This window comes from Hyla sarda, chromosome 5 (genome assembly GCF_029499605.1).
Source record: "Hyla sarda isolate aHylSar1 chromosome 5, aHylSar1.hap1, whole genome shotgun sequence".
Taxonomy (NCBI): domain Eukaryota; kingdom Metazoa; phylum Chordata; class Amphibia; order Anura; family Hylidae; genus Hyla; species Hyla sarda.
The window spans coordinates 186,308,435-186,328,718 of record NC_079193.1 but is presented as its reverse complement, the minus strand read 5'-3'; the positions used below and the strand labels follow the sequence as shown (position 1 = coordinate 186,328,718).

The 20,284-nt window shown below is 39.9% G+C and overlaps 1 protein-coding gene across 2 annotated transcripts in view; it reads left to right on the top strand.

Moving 5' to 3' along the window:
* The window catches only part of CTNNAL1 (catenin alpha like 1), a 229,331-nt gene that overhangs the window by 89,204 nt on the left and 119,843 nt on the right, over positions 1–20,284 (top strand). Inside the window, exons 1-2 of one of the 2 annotated variants that reach the window (XM_056520913.1) lie at positions 6,836–6,906; positions 18,326–18,515. In XM_056520913.1, the coding sequence (XP_056376888.1) occupies positions 6,838–6,906; positions 18,326–18,515 (259 nt within the window). In that variant the 5' untranslated portion in view covers positions 6,836–6,837. Of the gene's footprint in view, positions 1–6,835; positions 6,907–18,325; positions 18,516–20,284 lie in introns of those variants that run through there. The other variant, XM_056520912.1, reaches the window with a different exon arrangement.

Genomic DNA, 20,284 nt, shown 5'->3' with positions numbered 1-20,284 from the left:
CCGCATCAAATCTGCAATGGATGTAGTGCGTGTTTATTTACATGTACAGTATCCTGCGCATATTTGACGTGCAGGATTTGAAGCTGTGTTCAGTCATTTAGTTTACATTGAACTCTGTAGCACAAAATATACATCAAATATGCGCAGGATACTGTACAAGTGAATACAACCTTAAGAATGTTTTTAGTGTTTTTTTTCTACTGTCAGTTGTAGAAGTTTACAAACAAAAAGTTATAATGTAATTCAGTGAATAAAAACAATACAAATATGGAATATACATTGTATCTATGAAACCTATCAGTCAAGCCTAGCAACTAAATATGGATTGGATATTGAGTGTTTACATGTGTTCAATAAAATGAAACACTTGTTAACTTGGTTTGGCAACCTTCAGAGTGCTTTGATCAAACAGCATAATCATTACAATGTTTGACCCAAACATTGTCCATTATTATTGTAATGCTGCAATATTGGCTATATTACTTATGTAGATTGCACTGAAGTAGTTATGTATAAATATATATATATATATATATATATATATATATATATATATATATATATATATATAATATAATTAGTGAGAGTGGCGTTTTGACCTGAAGCTTCAAAATGGGGTCCCCTGTCTAGGTAAAGCCGAGAGGTTCTTGCTACTGGCTGACTACCTATTTAAAGACCTTTTGGCCAGTGTTATACTAGTAGGCCACAGAAACGTTGGAAACATTTATTAGTGTTTTACTTAGGGGATTGAGGTATATTGATCGGCAATATCTTATAGATCTGTCATTCTTAATGCAGTGTCCATCAATTACTCCAGCCTGCTGTTCTATGCAATGTCTGCTGTGGCACTGATCTGTCTTACAAGTCGTCGGCTGTTATTAAATATCAATATTCACTTTATTTTCCTTCTGAGCTGCAGTTGTTGGATTGCTGGAGCTGCAAGGTGCTTTGTGATTGATTCCTGTTCTCCGTATTCTGCCTCTGTTTCTTTCCTCTTTGTACCAGCAGGAGCCATCTGCTCGCTCTAATGCAATAAATATTTTCCGAGCAGCAAACCTGTTGCTGGGTTTCTTTGTTGACAGTAATTGTACATTAACCTGAAATTGACAAGTGGTTGTATAGAGGACAATGGAAATCATCCTGTTAGCTGTGTTATTGCTGGTTGTTTCTTAAAGAATGCAGTGTGATGGATACACATGATAGGAAACCTGTGCACAATAGGCCTGTATTTGCATAGCGCATAAAATTTGTGTGACATTCCAAGGCAACCTAGATTACCCCCGGCTGACTGCGGCGCCTTCTTCAATCAAGTATACAATTGATTTGTTTAATTAAACCCCTAATCAGCCAATGCAGTTATTGCTTCTCCAAATTAAAAGAACACAATCGATGCTTATTGGAACTGGAGCTTTCCCTGAAATCTGATTAACAATAAAAATGCAAAAAGGAAAAAAAAATTACATAAAACTAAAGTGATATTTGACCACTATGGTTACTAAAGAAGTAACTGCTTAGTCTTTGAGTTGCTTCTAGGTTTAACTTACCTCAATTCAGAAAGATACTGTTTAACGGTAAACAGATTGCCCACATGTTTGTAAGGCAAGATTCATTCGATTAGGACGTATGATCGCAGGAACAGGCTACAGAGTTAATGTCTGTAACCACAGCAATGCATAGACTACATAGGAACTGTCCAGTTGGGGCCAAAGGTTTTGAGACTGACACTAATTTTAATTTTCACAACGTGTTTTGCTTTAAAAAGGGTATGCCAAAAATATCCTTGGACAGCTCTTTGGTCTTGACATTGGATTCTGTGGACAGGGGTCTTTTAAACAGGTGCCAAGCTGAGATTGGGAACACTGCCTTTCTTTAAAGGGAACCTGACATCAGATTTTATTGTATATAACATGTGGCAGTGTGTTTTATATCATATCTTCATCCTTACCATACCTGGGAGACATTCCTGCCGGCAACTATGGTGAAGATATGAAGTTTGAAAGGTGTCCCATGCTGGCCTATAAGTAGTCCCCTGAGCAGGAGCCGCCTTCTTCTAGTTCCGTCTGCTCGATGTGTGAAATCACGTTGGCGGCTCGTGTCTCGTTCTGCTCCTTAAGATGACTGAGACGTGCAATGATGAAGGTTGTGCCTGGGCTGTCAATCATACTGAGGGCCAGCGGGGAAAAAAATAGTAGAGGTTAAAAGAATCTTTACCTTTGCAGTATAGTTTGAACATGTAGCAATGACAGATGCCACCAAGTGGCATCCATCATAGCTGTACTCATTGTACACATGCTGCTAAAAAAAATGTTCATTAGATTTATTTATTTGCTGTATTCTTATCTATGGAAAGGCAAAGCAACCTGTACTATTCCATACATAGATATAATCCCCAGACATAAGCACCTGAACAGAGCCTAACAAGACACTATTCTGGCCTTTATCAGGTAATGTGGTCTGTTTATAAATTAGCCATAGGTAGATTTATTAATAAAATAAAAGTTGATTATGCAGATAGGCCTCAACTTTGTATATTCTCACGTGGACTTTTACATTGCACTTTTTTTAAATCCTAAAAAAAAAAATTGTAATTCCAGCTCTCCAAAATGTTATGGAAATGAAAAGTCCAAAATGTATTTCACATGATTAAAAAAGTAGAAAAAATGAAAAGCAATAAGGTGAATTATAAAAGTATAGCAGAAACGTCGACTCTTTTCGAACCATATGGTTCTTAGTCATGGTGCCATGACTAAGAACCATATGGTTCGAAACGCATTGGCGTTTCCGCTATAATCCACCTTATTGGTTTTCATTTTTTCTACTTTTTTAATCATGTGAAATACATTTTGGACTTCTAATTTCCATAAAATTTTGGGGAGCTGGAATTACAATTTTTTTTTAGGATTTGTTCACACCAAGTATGCGGCTTGGATTATTTCCGTGCTTCCTATAGGACATCTGAAGTTCCTCCTTAAAAGAAATCTACAGGGCGGGGAGCTGTTTTTCCTTCTATTCAATTTTGCACTCTTTTTAAATGTATCTTCTCTTCTGCGGCACAAATACATTTCTTTCTGCTCTTGTGACTACATTTAGTGCAGGCAACAGATAGCTCTAAACTGATTAGGAGACACTCCGCTCCCCAGAGGCTAAATTATGAATAAATGATTACAAACAGCACTAATAAAGAGTTCATTACACTGGGAACTACCACAGATGGACTCTGTCTTCAGAACTAGCCGTGTGCTAGTTACAGTGGAACATTTTCTAATGAAATGCTCTTTGCCTGGTCTGTGTATGTACAGACTACACCTCTTTTAGGCAGTAGGTTCTAGCATTACCACCCTAGTGTTTTAGCACTAATATTTAATAGAATAATCAGGTCCAAGATGCCAAAAATGATGTGGCTCTATTAGGCTGTCATCACACTGTGGTTAAAAATGGGCAGGCATAAGGATCTTGAGTGACTATGGCATGAGCTGAATTGGGATGGCTAGATAGGTGTGTGAATCTACAGATCAGCAGGTCTTGTGGGGTATTACCAGTATACACTGATTTGTACCTACCAAAAGTGGTTCAAGCAAGAACTGGTAAACTGGTGACAGAGATATGGATACCCAAGGCTGATTGGTGTACATGGGGAGAAAATCTAGTCCAAAACTACTGCATCTGGAGCCCCCTTCTACCTCCAAAAGTGTTTGCAGTACCTATGTATTTTAGATGAAGGGTCATCCTCTTAAATCTGCATGTTTACTATGTAACATAGAACCCCAGACATTGTTCTCGGCTAGATTGCTAGCAATGCTTGGGCTGTCACTGTTAATTGTAAGGAACTGTGAGAATTAGGAACTAGGAAATTAGCATACCACTGTATTGAACAGAAGTCATTTTACCCTATAACTTTTACACCATAAGCATTTACAGGGTTGTGGAAATCATATTGCTTGTTGGTAGACATATCTATCTGGGTCTCTCTACCTACTGGGGGAGCCCTTCCTTTCTATCAACTTGGGGGCCATATCTTTTTAAGGGCATTATTTACCTACTGGGGAAGCCCTACTTGCCTACCAACAGGGGGAACATTTCTATCTGGGGCTCTATCTACCTACTTGGGGAGCCCTACCTGCCTACCTATCTGATGAGAGACCGTTGGTTGAAATTATTTAGTGTACCAGGACAAGTGGATGTTTTTTTATTTTTTTATTTCCACACCCATGGTTATAACATGTCACATGGCACTACTGTAACACAAACACCACAGTCACTAAAAAAAACACAAAACAATTTGGTCGCATGTGGCTTAGCCACATTTCACCTCAGTGCTAGTTGCATGCAAATGTGACCTGCTTGCGACAACTTTGCGACTTGGCGATTTGTTTATAGCCAAATTACAACTGTATTAAGGTTATTTGGGGTTTTATGGCTTGGATATGACTTGCTGTTGTGCAACACACGTCAGTGTCTAACCGTAACCTTACCGCAAGGCATTAAAATGTGTGGAGGAATATGTGCAGGATTCCAGGGACACATAAGATTTCTCAGGTTTAATAGCAATATGAGATCACATAGGATTAAATAATGTGGAAATAAAGAGAGGAAGTGCTGGGACATTTTTTTTTTCATTGTCCTCAATGCTTAGTGTGCCTTTAAGGCTGTAGTTTATCTGCTATTAAATGTTATGTCTGCAATTGAGCCTGCTGTTTACTATGTACTATAGCTGCTAAATGAATGTTTTTATGCTTTATACTTTACTGTTCAACCTTTGAAAATACCAGACTATTGGCAAATTTCCTGCTAATGTAGCATAGCACAATGAAAATCTTTGACATCCTAATTAGCATTGGTTTCAGACCATCAGGATAAACAGATTATTATTTTTTTTTTAAATAGATTTTTTTGGACCTACAGTAATAGGAATTCATGCATTAGAAGGGAAATGAGAACTCTATCTGGTCAATTTGTTAAAATATTCTGATTTAGTTTAGATTTAGTACCTGTCATGATCTTGTTACATTTTATAATCCTCCCAGTTCACAGCCCCCATCATGATAAACCACCCCCTGCCTTTATTTTTAAATTTTTTTAGTTTTCTACCTTGATATTGCTCTGTATTTTCTGCTGAGTCAGATCCACAGACTGGGAAGGGGCGTTCCCCAGCAGGCGTGACATCATCTGAAGCCATACAGGGGAGAACTTCCTCCCTCACTCTGCTACACACAGCCCAGAGCAGTTCAGTGTGAGATGAGCTATGATTGGCTAAGGCTGTGCGCCCCCCCCCCCCCCCCCTTCAGCACTCCAGACTGCATTTCCTGATTTTGGATTTCTGCTAGGCCAGCAGGAGTTCAAGTCTGTGCAAGTTGACAAAGGGGACATCCACTGCTGAGGTAGCCGGAGGGCTTACCTCTCGTCCTATGCCTGCTGCTGCGCTGTGGTGTTTCTTCAGTTTTGTCGCACAATGATTTTTTTTTTTTGTTTCGCCGTAGATTATTGGGTAAAATGACTGATGTCTTTACAAAGTAGAATTGGGGGGGGGGGAGAATTAGGCGCCATATGAATTTTTTTGTTGCAAAATTGAAAGGGTTATGGTTTTTAAAACGTAAGGAGGAAAAAGCGAAAGTGCAAAAATTAAAAAAGGCTCGGTCCTTAAGGGGTTAATGATTGTGCTCATATTTTTATTGTCCCAGTACATTTAAAAAAAAATTTCTGTGATGTTTCTTGTTTCGTTTTTTTTTTTATTTTGTACGCTCCATCTCTTAATGCAGAAGTCCACAGATCATTTTTTCTTAGCAGTTTCTATTTTTTCTTGTAAAACAGATCCCGGCCTCTTGGAGATTGGGCCCGACCCGCTATAACGTGGGGCCACGCCGTGGCCCCACATTATAGAAAGCGAGTGGATTCAGGGCGTACAGGTATGCCCGGAGTCCTTAAGTGGTTAAAGGGGATCTGCAGCCGTAGACACTCATCCCTTATCTGCAGGATAGGGGATAAGTGTCTGATCGCTGGGGGTCCAAACACTGGACACAATCTCCTGTACGGAGCTCCTGTCCAAGACACTCCCTCCACGTATCTCTATGAGAGAGGCGGAGATGCAGCGTACGTGCATCCCTGCCTCTCCCATAGACCTGTATGAACGGGGCATTTCATTGACCTCAGTGAGGTCGACCACAGGCACATTAGCAGCGCAGAGCCGCAGTAATGACGGGTCCTGCGGATAGGGGATAAGTGTCAATGGCTGAAGTACTCCTCTAAATAATGGCACAGTCTCTCTATAACTCTAAAACCACTGACAGGGGAAGTGAATAACATTGATTATTGATAATCGTACCTGTCTGGATGGGATGTATATGGCAGCAAGTGAGTGGTCAGTTCTGAAAATGAATGTGTTATAAAAAGGTGTTAACTTTTATTGCTTCACTTCAGGCTCTTTGTCATCTCTGGAGTATACCTTTCGAGACCAGAGGAGGTGCGTAGGTACCCTATCGCGATCATTGCATGTGTGCAGTTAATGCACAATGCTGTCGCCGTGTTACTAGTTTTTGATGATTACAATATAGTACTGCTCAGACTCTCTCGTCTTGGAATGTATACTTCTGAGTCAATGGGGAGCCGAAAATGGAGCACTGAAGAGAGCGGGTCATATGCTTTCTCCTGGCAACCTTTTAAAAGGCAGAAAAAATCAAAAAGTATAAGACTCTTGGAAACTAGCTAGGGTTAAATTGCCGATTCTTCCAATAAGTGCCATTAGGAAACAATGTGTGGATAGATAGATATAATTTATTCTTCTTTATTTCAATAATTTTTTTTTCTTCAATTATTTTTGTTTCTCTTGCAGTTTCTTATACTATGTCTAAATTCATAGATTCATTTGCTGAAGTGAACAGTTGTACGGCCTTATCTACAATCAAAAATAGTGTAATTATACTGGTTTAATATGCCTTCATTTTGACCAATAGTGTGTGTGTGTGTGTGTGTGTGTATATGTGTATATATATATATATATATATATATATATATATATATATATATATATATAATATGACCCCGCTATTCCTTTTAACCATGTCAGTAAGTTATTTAAAAAAAAATAATTTTGCTAAATTTTAAGTTTAGTATGTAAACAGTACTCAGTATGGTCCCTTTAGTAAGCAACCTGGGATTTTGTCTTTAACTGTATATGTTTTGGACATCATTTGAAGCTTTGTATGGGAATAATTATTCTGGTACGTTGACACATACAGGATCCTGCACAGAGTTGATGCGCAGGATTAGTAACTACAGATTAGAAGCTGTGCTCAGTCATTTAGGTTACATTGAAATCTGCAGCAGAAAATCCTCTGCATCAAATCTGTGCAGGATACTGTATGTGTGAACGAACCCTAAAGTTACAACTACCATGAGCACGAGTTATAAAAAAATGTCACCAAATGTACAAATTATTAGTAGTTTGGCTGCTCGGTCATCCAGAAGACTTTCTGTTGATGGATTTATTTGTGGAATATTACGGACCATCAGGAAGTCTACATTAGTCACAGATCTGGACACTTTTTGACTATAGCTGTTCTGAAGGAGCCTAAATGTCTGAATAAACCCGATAGTTTTTTATTATTAGGGTTTATTTTCCCTTGAAAACAAATCCACAGCAATGAAAAGATGGTTCTCATTAAAGTTGCCTGATCATTTCACCTGTAACAAGCTATCATTTTACAACTGCTTTTCAAGCGGACTGTGCATTGTAAAACAGATGCTCTAGTCGCGTGTCAGCAGTGTGATTGGAAATGATGTACACCCATGAGACTTGTAATAGACACTTAACCAAGGCTAGCAACAGATGTGGAATTCTGCAGCATTTTCCTAGAACAGCGTTACTGAGGCATACATTGTAATATTTAGTGAACTGCATCTCTTCTCCATTTTGGTATATGTAACCCTTAAGCCGACCCTTGCCGGTATTGCTAATAACATGCCTCATTGTGGATATTGATGTAGTATACTAAAACAAGCATAGCCCATAATGGAAACCTTTTATATTAGGATGTCGTCATATGGTACAGGTACTATTATCTCTTATCTTGACTGTTCTCCAGAAATGTTATCAATCCAGAAGCAACCACTGAGCTCTTTTTAACCCCTTTTAAAGAATCTGCCCTTAAAGGGGTACTCTGGTGGAAAACAAATTTTTTTTTTTTTTTTTTTTTTTTTTTTTATCAACTGGTGCCAGAAAGTTAAACATTAGTAAATTACTTCTATTTAAAAATCTCAATCCTTCTAGTACTTATTAGCTGCTGAATACTACAGAGGAAATTTTCTTTTTGGAACACATTGCTCTCTGCTGACATCATGAACACAGTGCTCTCTGCTGACATCTATGTCAATTTTAAGAACTGTCCAGAGTAGGAGAAAATCCCCATAGCAAACATATGCTGCACTGGACAGTTCCTAAAATGGACAGATGTCAGCAGAGAGCACTGTGTTCCAAAAAGAAAATAATTTCTTCTGTAGTGTTCAGCAGCTAATAAGTACTGGAAGGATTAAGATTTTTTTTTATAGAAATAATTTACAAATCTGTTCAACTTTATGACACCAGAGTACCCCTTTAACATTATATTACTTTATAGTGTCATATCCTTGATCGATATCGGATAGGTGGGAAAGAAATAGAATTTTGCTTTATTTGATTATGCCATTTGTAAATCCTTTAACCCTGTATGGTTCATGTGATGTCTCACCTTTTATTTTTCAGTATTCATGTGAGAATTTGTATTTGGTACATATAATCTATTAAAAATAATCTGAAGGATAGGGGGATAAAAGCCAATCCATTTTTTTTAAGTGTATGGTGTAGTAGTATAGATTGCTTATTCTTCTGATTCTCACAGTTACGGTGATACCAAATTTATACAGGTCTTTTCAAATGTAATTTAGATTTTTATTACTTTTGCCCAACAAAAATCTTGGCCATTGGGGTGCCACCCAAACGAAGCACTGCACCTCTGGCTCTGCTTGTTAAAGAGAAAAGAAGATTCTGCCAGATTATGAGTCTCCCACCACTTCAAACGCTCTTGGGATACATGTCTGAGCTGACCCTTGACCCCCCCCTCAGCTACATCCCTACTATGTAATAAAGATACATAGTCACTGACTAATTTAATATACAGTGGCCCCTCAACATACGATGGTAATCCGTTCCAAATGGCCCATCGTTTGTTGAAACCATCATATGTTGAGGGATCCGTGCAATGTAAAGTATAGGACAGTGGTCTACAACCTGCGGACCTCCAGATGTTGCAAAACGACAACACCCAGCATGCCCGGACAGCCGTTGGCTGTCCGGGCATGCTGGGTGTTGTAGTTTTGCAACATCTGGAGGTCCGCAGGTTGTAGACCACTGTTAGAGGAAGTTGTACTCACCTGTCCCCGCCGCTCCAGACCGCCACCACTCGCCACAACTCGAAACCATCATATGTTGAGGGATCCGTGCAATGTAAAGTATAGGACAGTGGTCTACAACCTGCGGACCTCCAGATGTTACAAAACTACAACACCCAGCATGCCACCACTCGTCACCGCTGTCCGGGATGTCGCCGTCCATTGCTGTCGCCGCGTCCCCAACGCTGCGGTAAGGCCTCTGCTTCCCCGGCATCCGCGTTCTCCATCACTGCAATCACGTCGCTAAGCACGCTGCTCCTAATGGATGACGGGACGGCGTGCGCAGCGACGTGATGACGTCTATGGAGAGTGCCGAAGAGCACGCGCTGGAGCCCCGAGGACGGGTAAGTGATCGTCAGGGGACCACACGGGGCACCGTAAACGGCTATCCGGTGGCAGCTGAAGCAGTCTGCGCTGCCGGATAGCCGTTTATGGGATGGCCCCGACATACAAAAGCATCGTATGTTGATGCTGCCTCTGAGAGGCCATCGCATGTTGAAATTATCGTATGTCGGGGCCATCGTAGGTCGAGGGGTCACTGTACATGTCTTGTTACTTTTTACCATATGGCTTTTGTTAGACATTTCCATGTGTGTACAGTAAGACCATTATTAGGAGCCCTGTTCTGGATATGACTTGGTAAACTATATTGCCAAGTAGTGTTTGGAAGTGTTCCAGTTGTAACAAGTGCCAGTTTTCATTACTGTTTCCTTCCCTGTCACACACTGCTCTTTTTACTGACAATCTGTTCCTCTACAAACATGTCTATTTTTATTAGGAGCTGTTGACAACAAGTGTAATGATGTATTTGCCTGAACAAATAGAGAAAGGGATAGCGGTCCTCTGAGATTTCTGAACTTCATTTTACAGGAATCAAGTTCATAACTGTTAGTAAAGACAACACTAGAGGAAGGACAAGTGAAAGGCATACCGGGATTAGTTTCGAAGACACTTTTTTTTTTCTGGTTGCTTTTAACTATTTGTTTACAGCTTTATTCTTTTTACCTGTGCTATGACTTTTTTTGTTTTCTTTTGGGGGCCTGCAAAAGTTTAGATTTTCCAAAATCTTCTTATCACACTATACTGTCTCTGGGGAATCTGTTTTCTTTATCCACACCTGTGTAGAGGAAAAGTAGACCAGTTTGCCATGGTAACCAATCAGATTGCTTCTTTTAGTTTTAGGAGGCCTTTTTAAAAATTAAAGAAGCAATTTGGTTAGTTGCTATGGGCAACTGGTCAACTTTTCCCATGAAGAGGTTTTTATAAATCTCCCCCAATATCTCTCTCCCCCTTTAACAGTCTCAAGGATAATTTAAGATACTACTAGTTGATAGCTACAGTCATGGCCGTAAATGTTGGCACCCCTGAAATTTTTCTAGAAAATGAAGTATTTCTCACAGAAAAGGATTGCAGTAACACGTTTTGCTATACACATGTTTATTCCCTTTGTGTGTATTGGAACTAAACCAAAAAAGGAGGATAAAAAAAAGAAAATTGGACATAATGTCACACCAAACTCCAAAATTGGGCTGGACAAAATTATTGGCACCCTTAACTTAATATTTGGTTGCACACCCTCTGGAAAAAATAACTGAAATCAGTCGCTTCCTATAACCATAAGCTTCTTGCACCTCTCAGCCGGAATGTTGGACCACTCTTCTTTTGCAAACTGCTCCAGGTCTCTATTATTGGAAGGGCACCTTTTCCCAACAGCAATTTTAAGTTCTCTCCACAGGTGTTCAATGGGATTTAGATCAGGACTCATTGCTGGCCACTTCAGAACTCTCCAGCGCTTTGTTGCCATCCATTTCTGGGTGCTTTTTTACATATGTTTGGGGTCATTGTCCTGCTGGAAGACCCAAGATTTCGGACACAAACCCAGCTTTCTGAAAATGGGCTGTACAGTGCGACCCAAAAACCGCTGGTAATCCTCCGATTTCATGATGCCTTGCACACATTCAAGGCACCCAGTGCCAGAGGCAGCAAAACAACCACAAAACATCATTGAACCTCCACCATATTTCACTGTAGGTACTGTGTTCTTTTCTTTGTAGGCCTCATTCTGTTTTCGGTAAACAGTAGAATGATGTGCTTTACCAAAAAGCTCTATCTTGGTCTCATCTGTCCACAAGATGTTTTACCAGAAGAATTTTGGCTTATTAAAGTTAATTTTGGCAAAATGTCTTGCTTTTTTATGTCTCTGTGTCAGCAGTGGGGTCCTCCTGGGTCTTCTGCCATAGCGTTTCATTTCATTTAAATATCGATGGATAGTTCGCGCCGACCCTAATGCTCCCTGAGCCTGCAGCACAGCTTGAATATCTTTGGAACTTGTTTGGGGCTGCTTATCCACCATCCGGAATATCCTGCGTTACACCTTTCATCAATTTTTCTCTTCCGTCCACACCCAGGAAGATTAGCTACAGTGCCATGGGTTGCAAACTTCTTGATAATGTTGCGCACTGAGCACAAAGGCAAATCTAGATCTCTGGAGATGGACTTGTAACCTTGAGATTGTTGATATTTGTCCACAATTTTGGTTCTCAAGTCCTCAGACAGTTCTCTTCTCCTCTTTCTGTTGTCCATGTTGGCGCACACAGACACACAATGCAAAGACTAACTGAACTTCTCTCCTTTTTTTTCTATTTTCAGGCGTGATTTTTATATTGCCCACACCTATTCCTTGCCCCAGGGGAGTTTTAAGGAGCATCGCCTGCTTGAAACAATATTATTTTACCACAATTTTTAAAGGGTGGCAATAATTTTGTCCAGCCCATTTTTGGAGTTTGGTGTGACATTATGTCCAATTAGTTTTTTTTCCTCCCTTTTTTTGGTTTAGTTCCAATACACACGAAGGGAATATTCATGTGTATAGCAAAACATGTGTTACTGCAAAAACTTTCTGTGAGAAATACTTCATTTTCTTGAAAAATTTCAGGGGTACCAACATTTACGGCCATGACTGTATATAACAGTTCGATGTGATAATCCCCATGAGCCATTTCCTCTTGCTGTGAATTATGTATGATGCATTTAGAGCAGAGAGGGGGTTTAAGTTAAAGCGTAGACTGATGCAGCACCGGTGTCATACAGTTTTACATATAGGTACAATATAGCTCACAGAACTTTTTTTTAATCGTTTAGCTTAAAGGTGTTTTTCATAACTATAAAATATATTTATATGTTGCCTGGGGGTGAGCTAAGACAAAATCAAAACTCACTGGCCTACCTCAGTCCCCCGCAGCTCCAGCTACTTCCTACCTCTGTTTTTAATAAAAATGAAAACATGTGATACACTCATTATAATTATAAGTTTATGAATACATTGGTAACATGTGCTACCCATAGTAGTTATATAGTAGATGTCAGCAGAGAGCACTGTTGTCAGACATAAAGGAACAACTCAACTTCAGCAGCTGATAAGTACTGGAAGGATTAAGATTTTTTAATAGAAGTCATTTACATATCTGTTTATGTTTCTGTAGCCAGTTGATATATAAAAAAAAGTTTTATTCCTGAAATACCCCTTTTAAGCTTATGGTTAGTGTGTGAGTTGGTAATGCATGTGCAGTAAAATCTGTCCCACTGTATAGGTGCTTCTTGTATAATGTACACTTTAAGACTTGCATTTAACCATATATATATATATATATGTGTGTGTGTATGGATGAAGAAAGTTACATTTAGAATATTGTAAATCACTGAGTGATTTTATTGTGAATGACACAACAATGGTCTTTCTTTTACTGTATTTACAGATGACTAAATGTCTGAATACACACACTCCTACATACACCCACTCTCTAATAACTTGTTTGATATGCCCATTATTGTAACAAATGACTGAGGCTTAAATCTGTCCTATGTTAAAGAAAGTTCAGGTAAAGAGAGACTGTTAATAGATAAAGTTAGATTCCATAGTTTAACTTCTGATAGCATTCAGATGATGGGTGTGTAAGAGAATTGTATACGAAATAAGAGGAAGGTTTAGTTTTTGTTTGTTCTACTGTATGTAAGTACAGTTTACCCACAGAAGTCAAAGGGTAGCAAAATCGGCTGCAGAAAATAGTCATGGCCGTAAATCTTGGCACCCTGAATTTTTTCTAGAAAACGAAGTATTTCTCACAGAAAAGGATTGCAGTAACATGTTTTGCTATACACATGTTTATTCCCTTTATGTGTATTGGAACTAAACCAAAAAAGGGAGGGAACAAAAAAGCAAATTGGATATAATGTCTCACCAAACTCCAAAAATGGGCTGGACAAAATTTTCAAACCCTTTCAAAATTGTGGAAACATAAGATTGTTTCAAGCATGTGATGCTCCTTTAAACTCACCTGGGGCAAGTAACAAGTGTGGGCAATATTAAAATCATACCTGAAAGCCGATAAAAATAAGAGAAGTTCACTTAGTATTTGCACACTAAGCATGGACAACAGAAAGAGCAGAAGAGAACTGTCTGAGGACTTGAGAACCAAAATTGTGGGAAAATATCAACAATCTCAAGGTTACAAGTCCTTCTCTAGAGATCTAGATTTGCCTTTGTCCACAGTGTGCAACATTATCAAGAAGTTTGCAACTCATGGCACTGTAGCTAATCTTCTTGGGCATGGACGGAAGAGAAAGATTGATGAAAGGTGTCAATTCAGGATAGTCTGGATGGTGGATAAGCAGCCCCAAACAAGTTCCAAAGATATTCTAGCTGTCCTGCAGGCTCAGGGAGCGTCGGTGTCAGCGTGAACTATCCGTCAATTTGTAAATGAAATGAAACGCTATGGCAGGAGACCCAGGAGGACCCCACTGCTGACACAGTCACATAAAAAAGCAAGACTGCATTTTGCCAAAATGAACTTGAGTAAGCCAAAATCCTTCTGGGAAAATGTCTTGTGGAAAGATGAGACCATGATAGAGCTTTTTGGTAAAGCACATCATTCTACTGTTTACCAAAAACAGAATGAGGCCTATTAAGAAAAGAACTCGGTACCTACAGTGAAATATGGTGGAGGTTCAATGATGTTTTGGGCTTGTTTTGCTGCCTCTGGTACTGGGTGCCTTGAATGTTTGCAAGGCATCATGAAATCTGAGGATTACCAACCGATGTTGGGTCTCACTGTACAGCCCAGTGTCAAAAAGCTGGGTTTGCATCTGATATCTTGGGTCTTGCAGCAGGACAATGACCCCAAACATACCCAGAAATGGATGTCAACAAAGCGCTGGAGAGTTCTGAACTGGCCAGCAATGAGTCCTGATCTAAATCCCAGTGAACACCTGTGGAGAGATCTTAAAATTGCTGTTGGGAAAAGGTGCCCTTCCAATAAGAGACTTGGAGCAGTTTGCAAAAGAAGAGTGGTCCAACATTCCAGCTGAGAGGTGTAAGAAGCTTATTGATGGTTATAGGAAGCAACTAATTTCAGTTATTTTTTCCAGAGGGTGTGCAACCAAATATTAAGTTAAGGGTGCCAATAATTTTGTCCAGCCCAATTTTGGAGTTTGGTGTGACATTATGTCCAATTTTCTTTTTTTATCCTCCTTTTTTGGTTTAGTTCCAATACACACAAAGGGAATAAACATGTGTATAGCAAAACATTTGTATAGCAAAAAATCATTTTCTAGAAAAATTTCAGGGGTGCCAACATTTATGGCCATGAATGTATGCATCAAAATATGGCACGTGTGACATAGAAACATAGTATGTGTCAGCAGATGAGAGCTATTTGGCCCATCTAGTCTGCCATAGAGACCCTACCCTTAGGGGATTTATATGGGAACTTTCTGGTACAAAAACTCTTTATATGTTGTACATCTTGGCAAAACATATAACCTTTCTAATATTCTTCATACAAAAATGTTATTTCCTTTTTATAGAAATCATGGCTTTGTCCAAGCTGAAGCACAGCAGACATAGACAAAATTCAGTAAGTGAGGGTAGGCTAGCACTCCTCTGTGCCCTCTCTCCTGTCTGATAGCACTCCTCTGTGCTCTCTCCTGTCTGATAGCACTCCTCTGAGCCCTCTCTCCTGTCTGATAGCACTCCTCTGTGCTCTCTCTCCTGTCTGATAGCACTCCTCTGTGCTCTCTCTCCTGTCTGATAGCACTCCTCTGTGCTCTCTCTCCTGTCTGATAGCACTCCTCTGTGCTCTCTCTCCTGTCTGATAGCACTCCTCTGTGCTCTCTCTCCTGTCTGATGGCACTCCTCTGTGTTCTCTCCTGTCTGATAGCACTCCTCTGTGCTAGCCCACCCTCACTTGTTCTGAAGTGATTTGTTGTTTTTTGCTTACGTGCACCAAATTTATAGACCCCCATGCAATATTCTACATTTTGGAGGTTCATTTTAGGCTAAAGAAAAACATCTAGCTCATATCTGTAGCTTAGGACATTCATGTCCCAAAATACAGAAGTAGTTTGGCATTTAATTAGCCAAAAAGTTGTCCCTGGCACTTGAATGTAATATTGCAAACATGTGTCCTTATGTTTTGTCTATAGCCTGTGCAGCATTGTGTGTTTGCTTTATGGCCGCTGCAATTTTAGTCGGTTGTTAGAGAATTGTTTATAGTAAGTGACAGAATACATTCTCTCCATAGAGCAGAGTATAGCTATATTTGTATAGTGTTTCTATTTAGGGGCAAATGAGTGAGCGATCTATTATTTTTGTACTATGGTAAAAACTCAGATTACATTAGAACATGGGATAACATAAAAACTGTATAAGTTAAGACGAGGTGTAATGGATTAAGGTCCGTAATGTGTGCCCACTGAATTCTTGTGAAGTGAAATGTTTGCTTTCCATATTTCTCGATTAAATTGTCTGCTTGGGTGGGAACACAAATTGAGGATCAGTGTGATATATGGAAGCCACGTGTGTACATTTACATTGTTTTTCCATTAGCACAGTTCTGGAATTTCAGAGTGCAAATAGGTTGATTCATGTATTAGTATGCAGTAATGACGGCACACACCTATCCTCATGGCATTAAAATTCCTGACATTTTTGTGACTGTCAAACTGCTTTGTGTGCTATGTGTGCACAATACATAAGCTCATGTGCAGTAAAGCTATGGATAATATTAGCAGTTGTGTGGTCCTTGAACAATTTTATACCAATGCAAGCAATAGGTCTGATTGTAGTCTGATGTCATGGTGCAAATATGAAGGGTGTATATTATCCATATCTTAAAGGGGTACTCCGCTGCACGTTGCATTCAGAAGTTTTGTTTCTAAACACTGAGTGCAGTGGCCGTGACTTCACACCACGCGCCCTCGTCACTTCACACCACGCCCCCTCGTGACTTCACACCACGCCCCCTCCATTCATATCTATGGAAGGGGGGGGGGGGGGGGTGGCAGACGTGTTTTTCTGATGCAGTCTCATACTGGTGGTTAGATGTTTAGTTTCCTACTGCACCAGTTCTGCTTTGTGTGATCCTGCCTTTTAGAGGTTTCTGGTCTGCTCATGTAACTTGTTATGCACTATTTCAGGGTTCAAAGGCTAGTTTTAACTCTACATTCCAAATCTTGGATTATTTGAAATATTACACTTAAATGTCTCTAAAGGAACCAGGCAAGCAGACTAAACAAAGTTCTTGCATTACAGTCAGACCAAATATGCATTAGGATGATTTTTATTTTGTACAGTGACCATAATTGTTTGCAGGTTACTTTAGAAATATCTCTTTACCATGTATATGCAGGAAAGATAACAGTTCTCTTATATGCAGACGTAGGAGGACATCAATGCTGTCCAAACCACAGACATCATGAAATACTAGCTAGCTCCCTCATTATAATGAACTCTGGGCACAGGGAAAAGTGTCCACTTGGTGGCTCCGCACTGGCTCTGCACTGACCTGACTCAACTTATACATTTAATGGAAATTTGTCAATCAAAGAAGTTTATGGATAATATAGAACATATAGAGGGGCTTGTGTCATTAGAATCTACCCCTTCCAGAATCCACAGCCAGTCAGGAATTTTGCCTACAGAGGCAATATATCAAGCCTTCCAAACTTTTCATGTTAGTGACACTCTTTTTAGACGTGCATAGTTCGGTGACACACCCATCGCTATGCCGCCAATTGTACATATCGCACTACAAATGTGGCTGCTACCCCTTGTCACTTCTTCACCCCTTGTACCATTTCATTCCCTGCTTCATCACCCCGTGTCACTTCATTCTCCCCCTTCATCCCCAGCTTCCTCTCTTGTGCCACTATATTCCTCCCCTTGTGCCCCCCTGTGCTACTTCATTTCCCCCCTTGTGCCACTTCATTCCCCCCTCCCCTTGGCAGGGCTGACATGTGACATACTCCTTCCGTGGCACTGATGAGTGGTGTCCTCCCACCCTGTTCTTCTGTGCAATTTTAGGGATGTCCCCTGTTTCCCAGCAGACACTGCTTCTCACTTAATTAAAGTGGCCGCGGCATCAGCTGCCTTTTCAGCATTAGCAGCAGGGCTGTAGCCGTTTCAGAATGGTGACCAGTGGCAGCGGCTGCTGCTGCGGGATGGGCGATCCCGCAACACACCTGGGGACTGCCTCCAAAAGCATGTAGACCACCTAAAGCATGTACGTTACAATTTATTATAGCACAAAAATACTATTCGTGTAAAATCTAATTATGTTCATGGATATTCACTTGGATGTTTTAAAATTAGTGGTTAAAGGGGTTATCCACAATTAGAAAAAAATTAGTGTGTGGTATTGCAACTCTGTTCCACTGAAGTAAATGGAGTGGAGATGTAATACACACAACCTGAGGACAACTGGGACGCTGTTTTTCTAATCCTGGGTAACCCCTTTTAAAGATATGTAACTCTGAAACAAACTTACAAATATAAACAATGTAGAAGAATAAACTGTTGCTGTCAAGTCTAGACTGTTGTTATCAATCTTATAATGTTGTCTCTTTTTAGATTACAACACTCATCAACCACAAGGAAAAACCAAAGAAATCTGAAAAGACATTGCAGGCCATTCAGCGGGTGGGCCAGGCCGTAAACCAAGCAGTGGGGAGGTTTGTGACTGTAGGTGAAACCATAGCGAATGAGAATCGTGAACTCAAAGAAGAAATGACTGTAGCCTGCAGTGAGGCCAAGCGAGCTGGTAAGAGGCTGTTATTCCTGTGCTTTACACGTCTTCATAAACTTGGGAAAACTGGAAAGACTTGTAGAATGATTTACTTATTCTATTATATATAATTAAGATCAATATTCATTTTTTTTTCAGTCTGTCCTTTATTTTTTCATTTTTGATTTGTTATTCTTCTTTTTCTACTTGATATAAGGGCAGCTGTTTTTGCCTAAGCTGCTTTTCTCTCAAAGCAGATCTGAATAGACTTCCCTGTGTATGGGTGGCATATTACAGTTACAAGTCTATACTTGTAGCCAGAATGGCACAAACAAATCGCAGGCCTATTCGGATGATTGGAGCACTGAATGAATATAGCAGACTCCTTTATTGGTCCACTCTATTCATTTATAGAGCACTCTTCCACCTCTCAGGGTGCTGTGATTTACAGGCTGCTACGTATGCATGTACACACTGCAGCCTGGTAGTCATTGCTAAATAGGGGAGATGGATGGAGCCTCACTTCATGAATGTAGGAAATGTATGAATGCACAGTATTCATTCAGTGCTCTTATCAGCAAAATGCACTAAATATTTTTTACATTTGGCTGCTAGGAGGACAAAGTAATTTTTAAATGCTGCTTTTACATAGAGAACCATATGCACTTTAAAACAATTCAGAGATTTTCTTTACAGCAGCTGTATCGACATATGAAACCGGTCTGGAGATCACTCCTTGACTTCTATGGGAGAGTTTTATGGGCATGCTTTGTGACTTGTGCATAGGTCACTTTACATGGAGGGAAAGCTGGGACCATCGCTTGAAGTCAGTGGGTCCTGTCTGCTTTTATTGTAGAGACTTCTGATGACTACTAAAATGTGGTTTCTACAGATGTAGAAGTACCTGGAGGCTCATTGGCCAGTGTGAGAACAGCAAGATTTTAGGTTGGAATTTTTTTTATTTTTATTTTTTTTATAAAACTTGATTTAAACTATAAATCTTTTTCTAACAATACATTCTTTTTGATTGACTATTGAGGGTCAAGGGACAGTAACATAAGGGAACTTGAGTAGAGTCCATCCTGCAGTATGTTTATTTTGGAGTATGGACCAGACAAACCTTAGGTCATATTTTGAAGAAAAACAATCTGAGACCAAGTCATATCTAATCCTCCCAACATATAGTAGAATGTAAAATGTTACAATGTAACCATTAAAGGTGTCTCAACAGTGTGTTGGCTGGGTTCACATCACGTTTTCTCCCATACAGGAGCGCATACGGCAGGGGGGAGCTAAAACCTCGCGCTCCCGTATGCTTTCGTATGCGCTCCCATATGTAATTCATTTCAAAGAGCCTGCCGGAGTGAAATATTCAGTTCCGTCGGCTCATTTTTGTGCTGTATGCGCTTTTTCCCCGGACCTAAAACTGTGGTCAACCACGGTTGACCACAGTTTTAGGTCCGGGGAAAAAGCGCATACAGCGCAAAAATGAGCCGACGGGACTGAACATTTCACTCCGGCCGGCTCTTTGAAATGAATTACGTATGAGCCGTTTCACTCCGTCCGGCTCTTTGAAATGAATTGCATATGGGAGCGCATACGGGAGTGCAAGGTTTTGGCTCCCCCCTGCCGTATGCGCTCCCGTATGGGAGAAAACGTGATGTGAACCAGCCATTAGAGGGAATTTTATTGTCTCAGAATCAGATTTTAATTTTTTTGTTTTGTTATTTATGTTACTATCTATATTATAAAAACACACCTGAAACAATACTGGTCATCTCCTTACATAGTGGCATCAGAACATA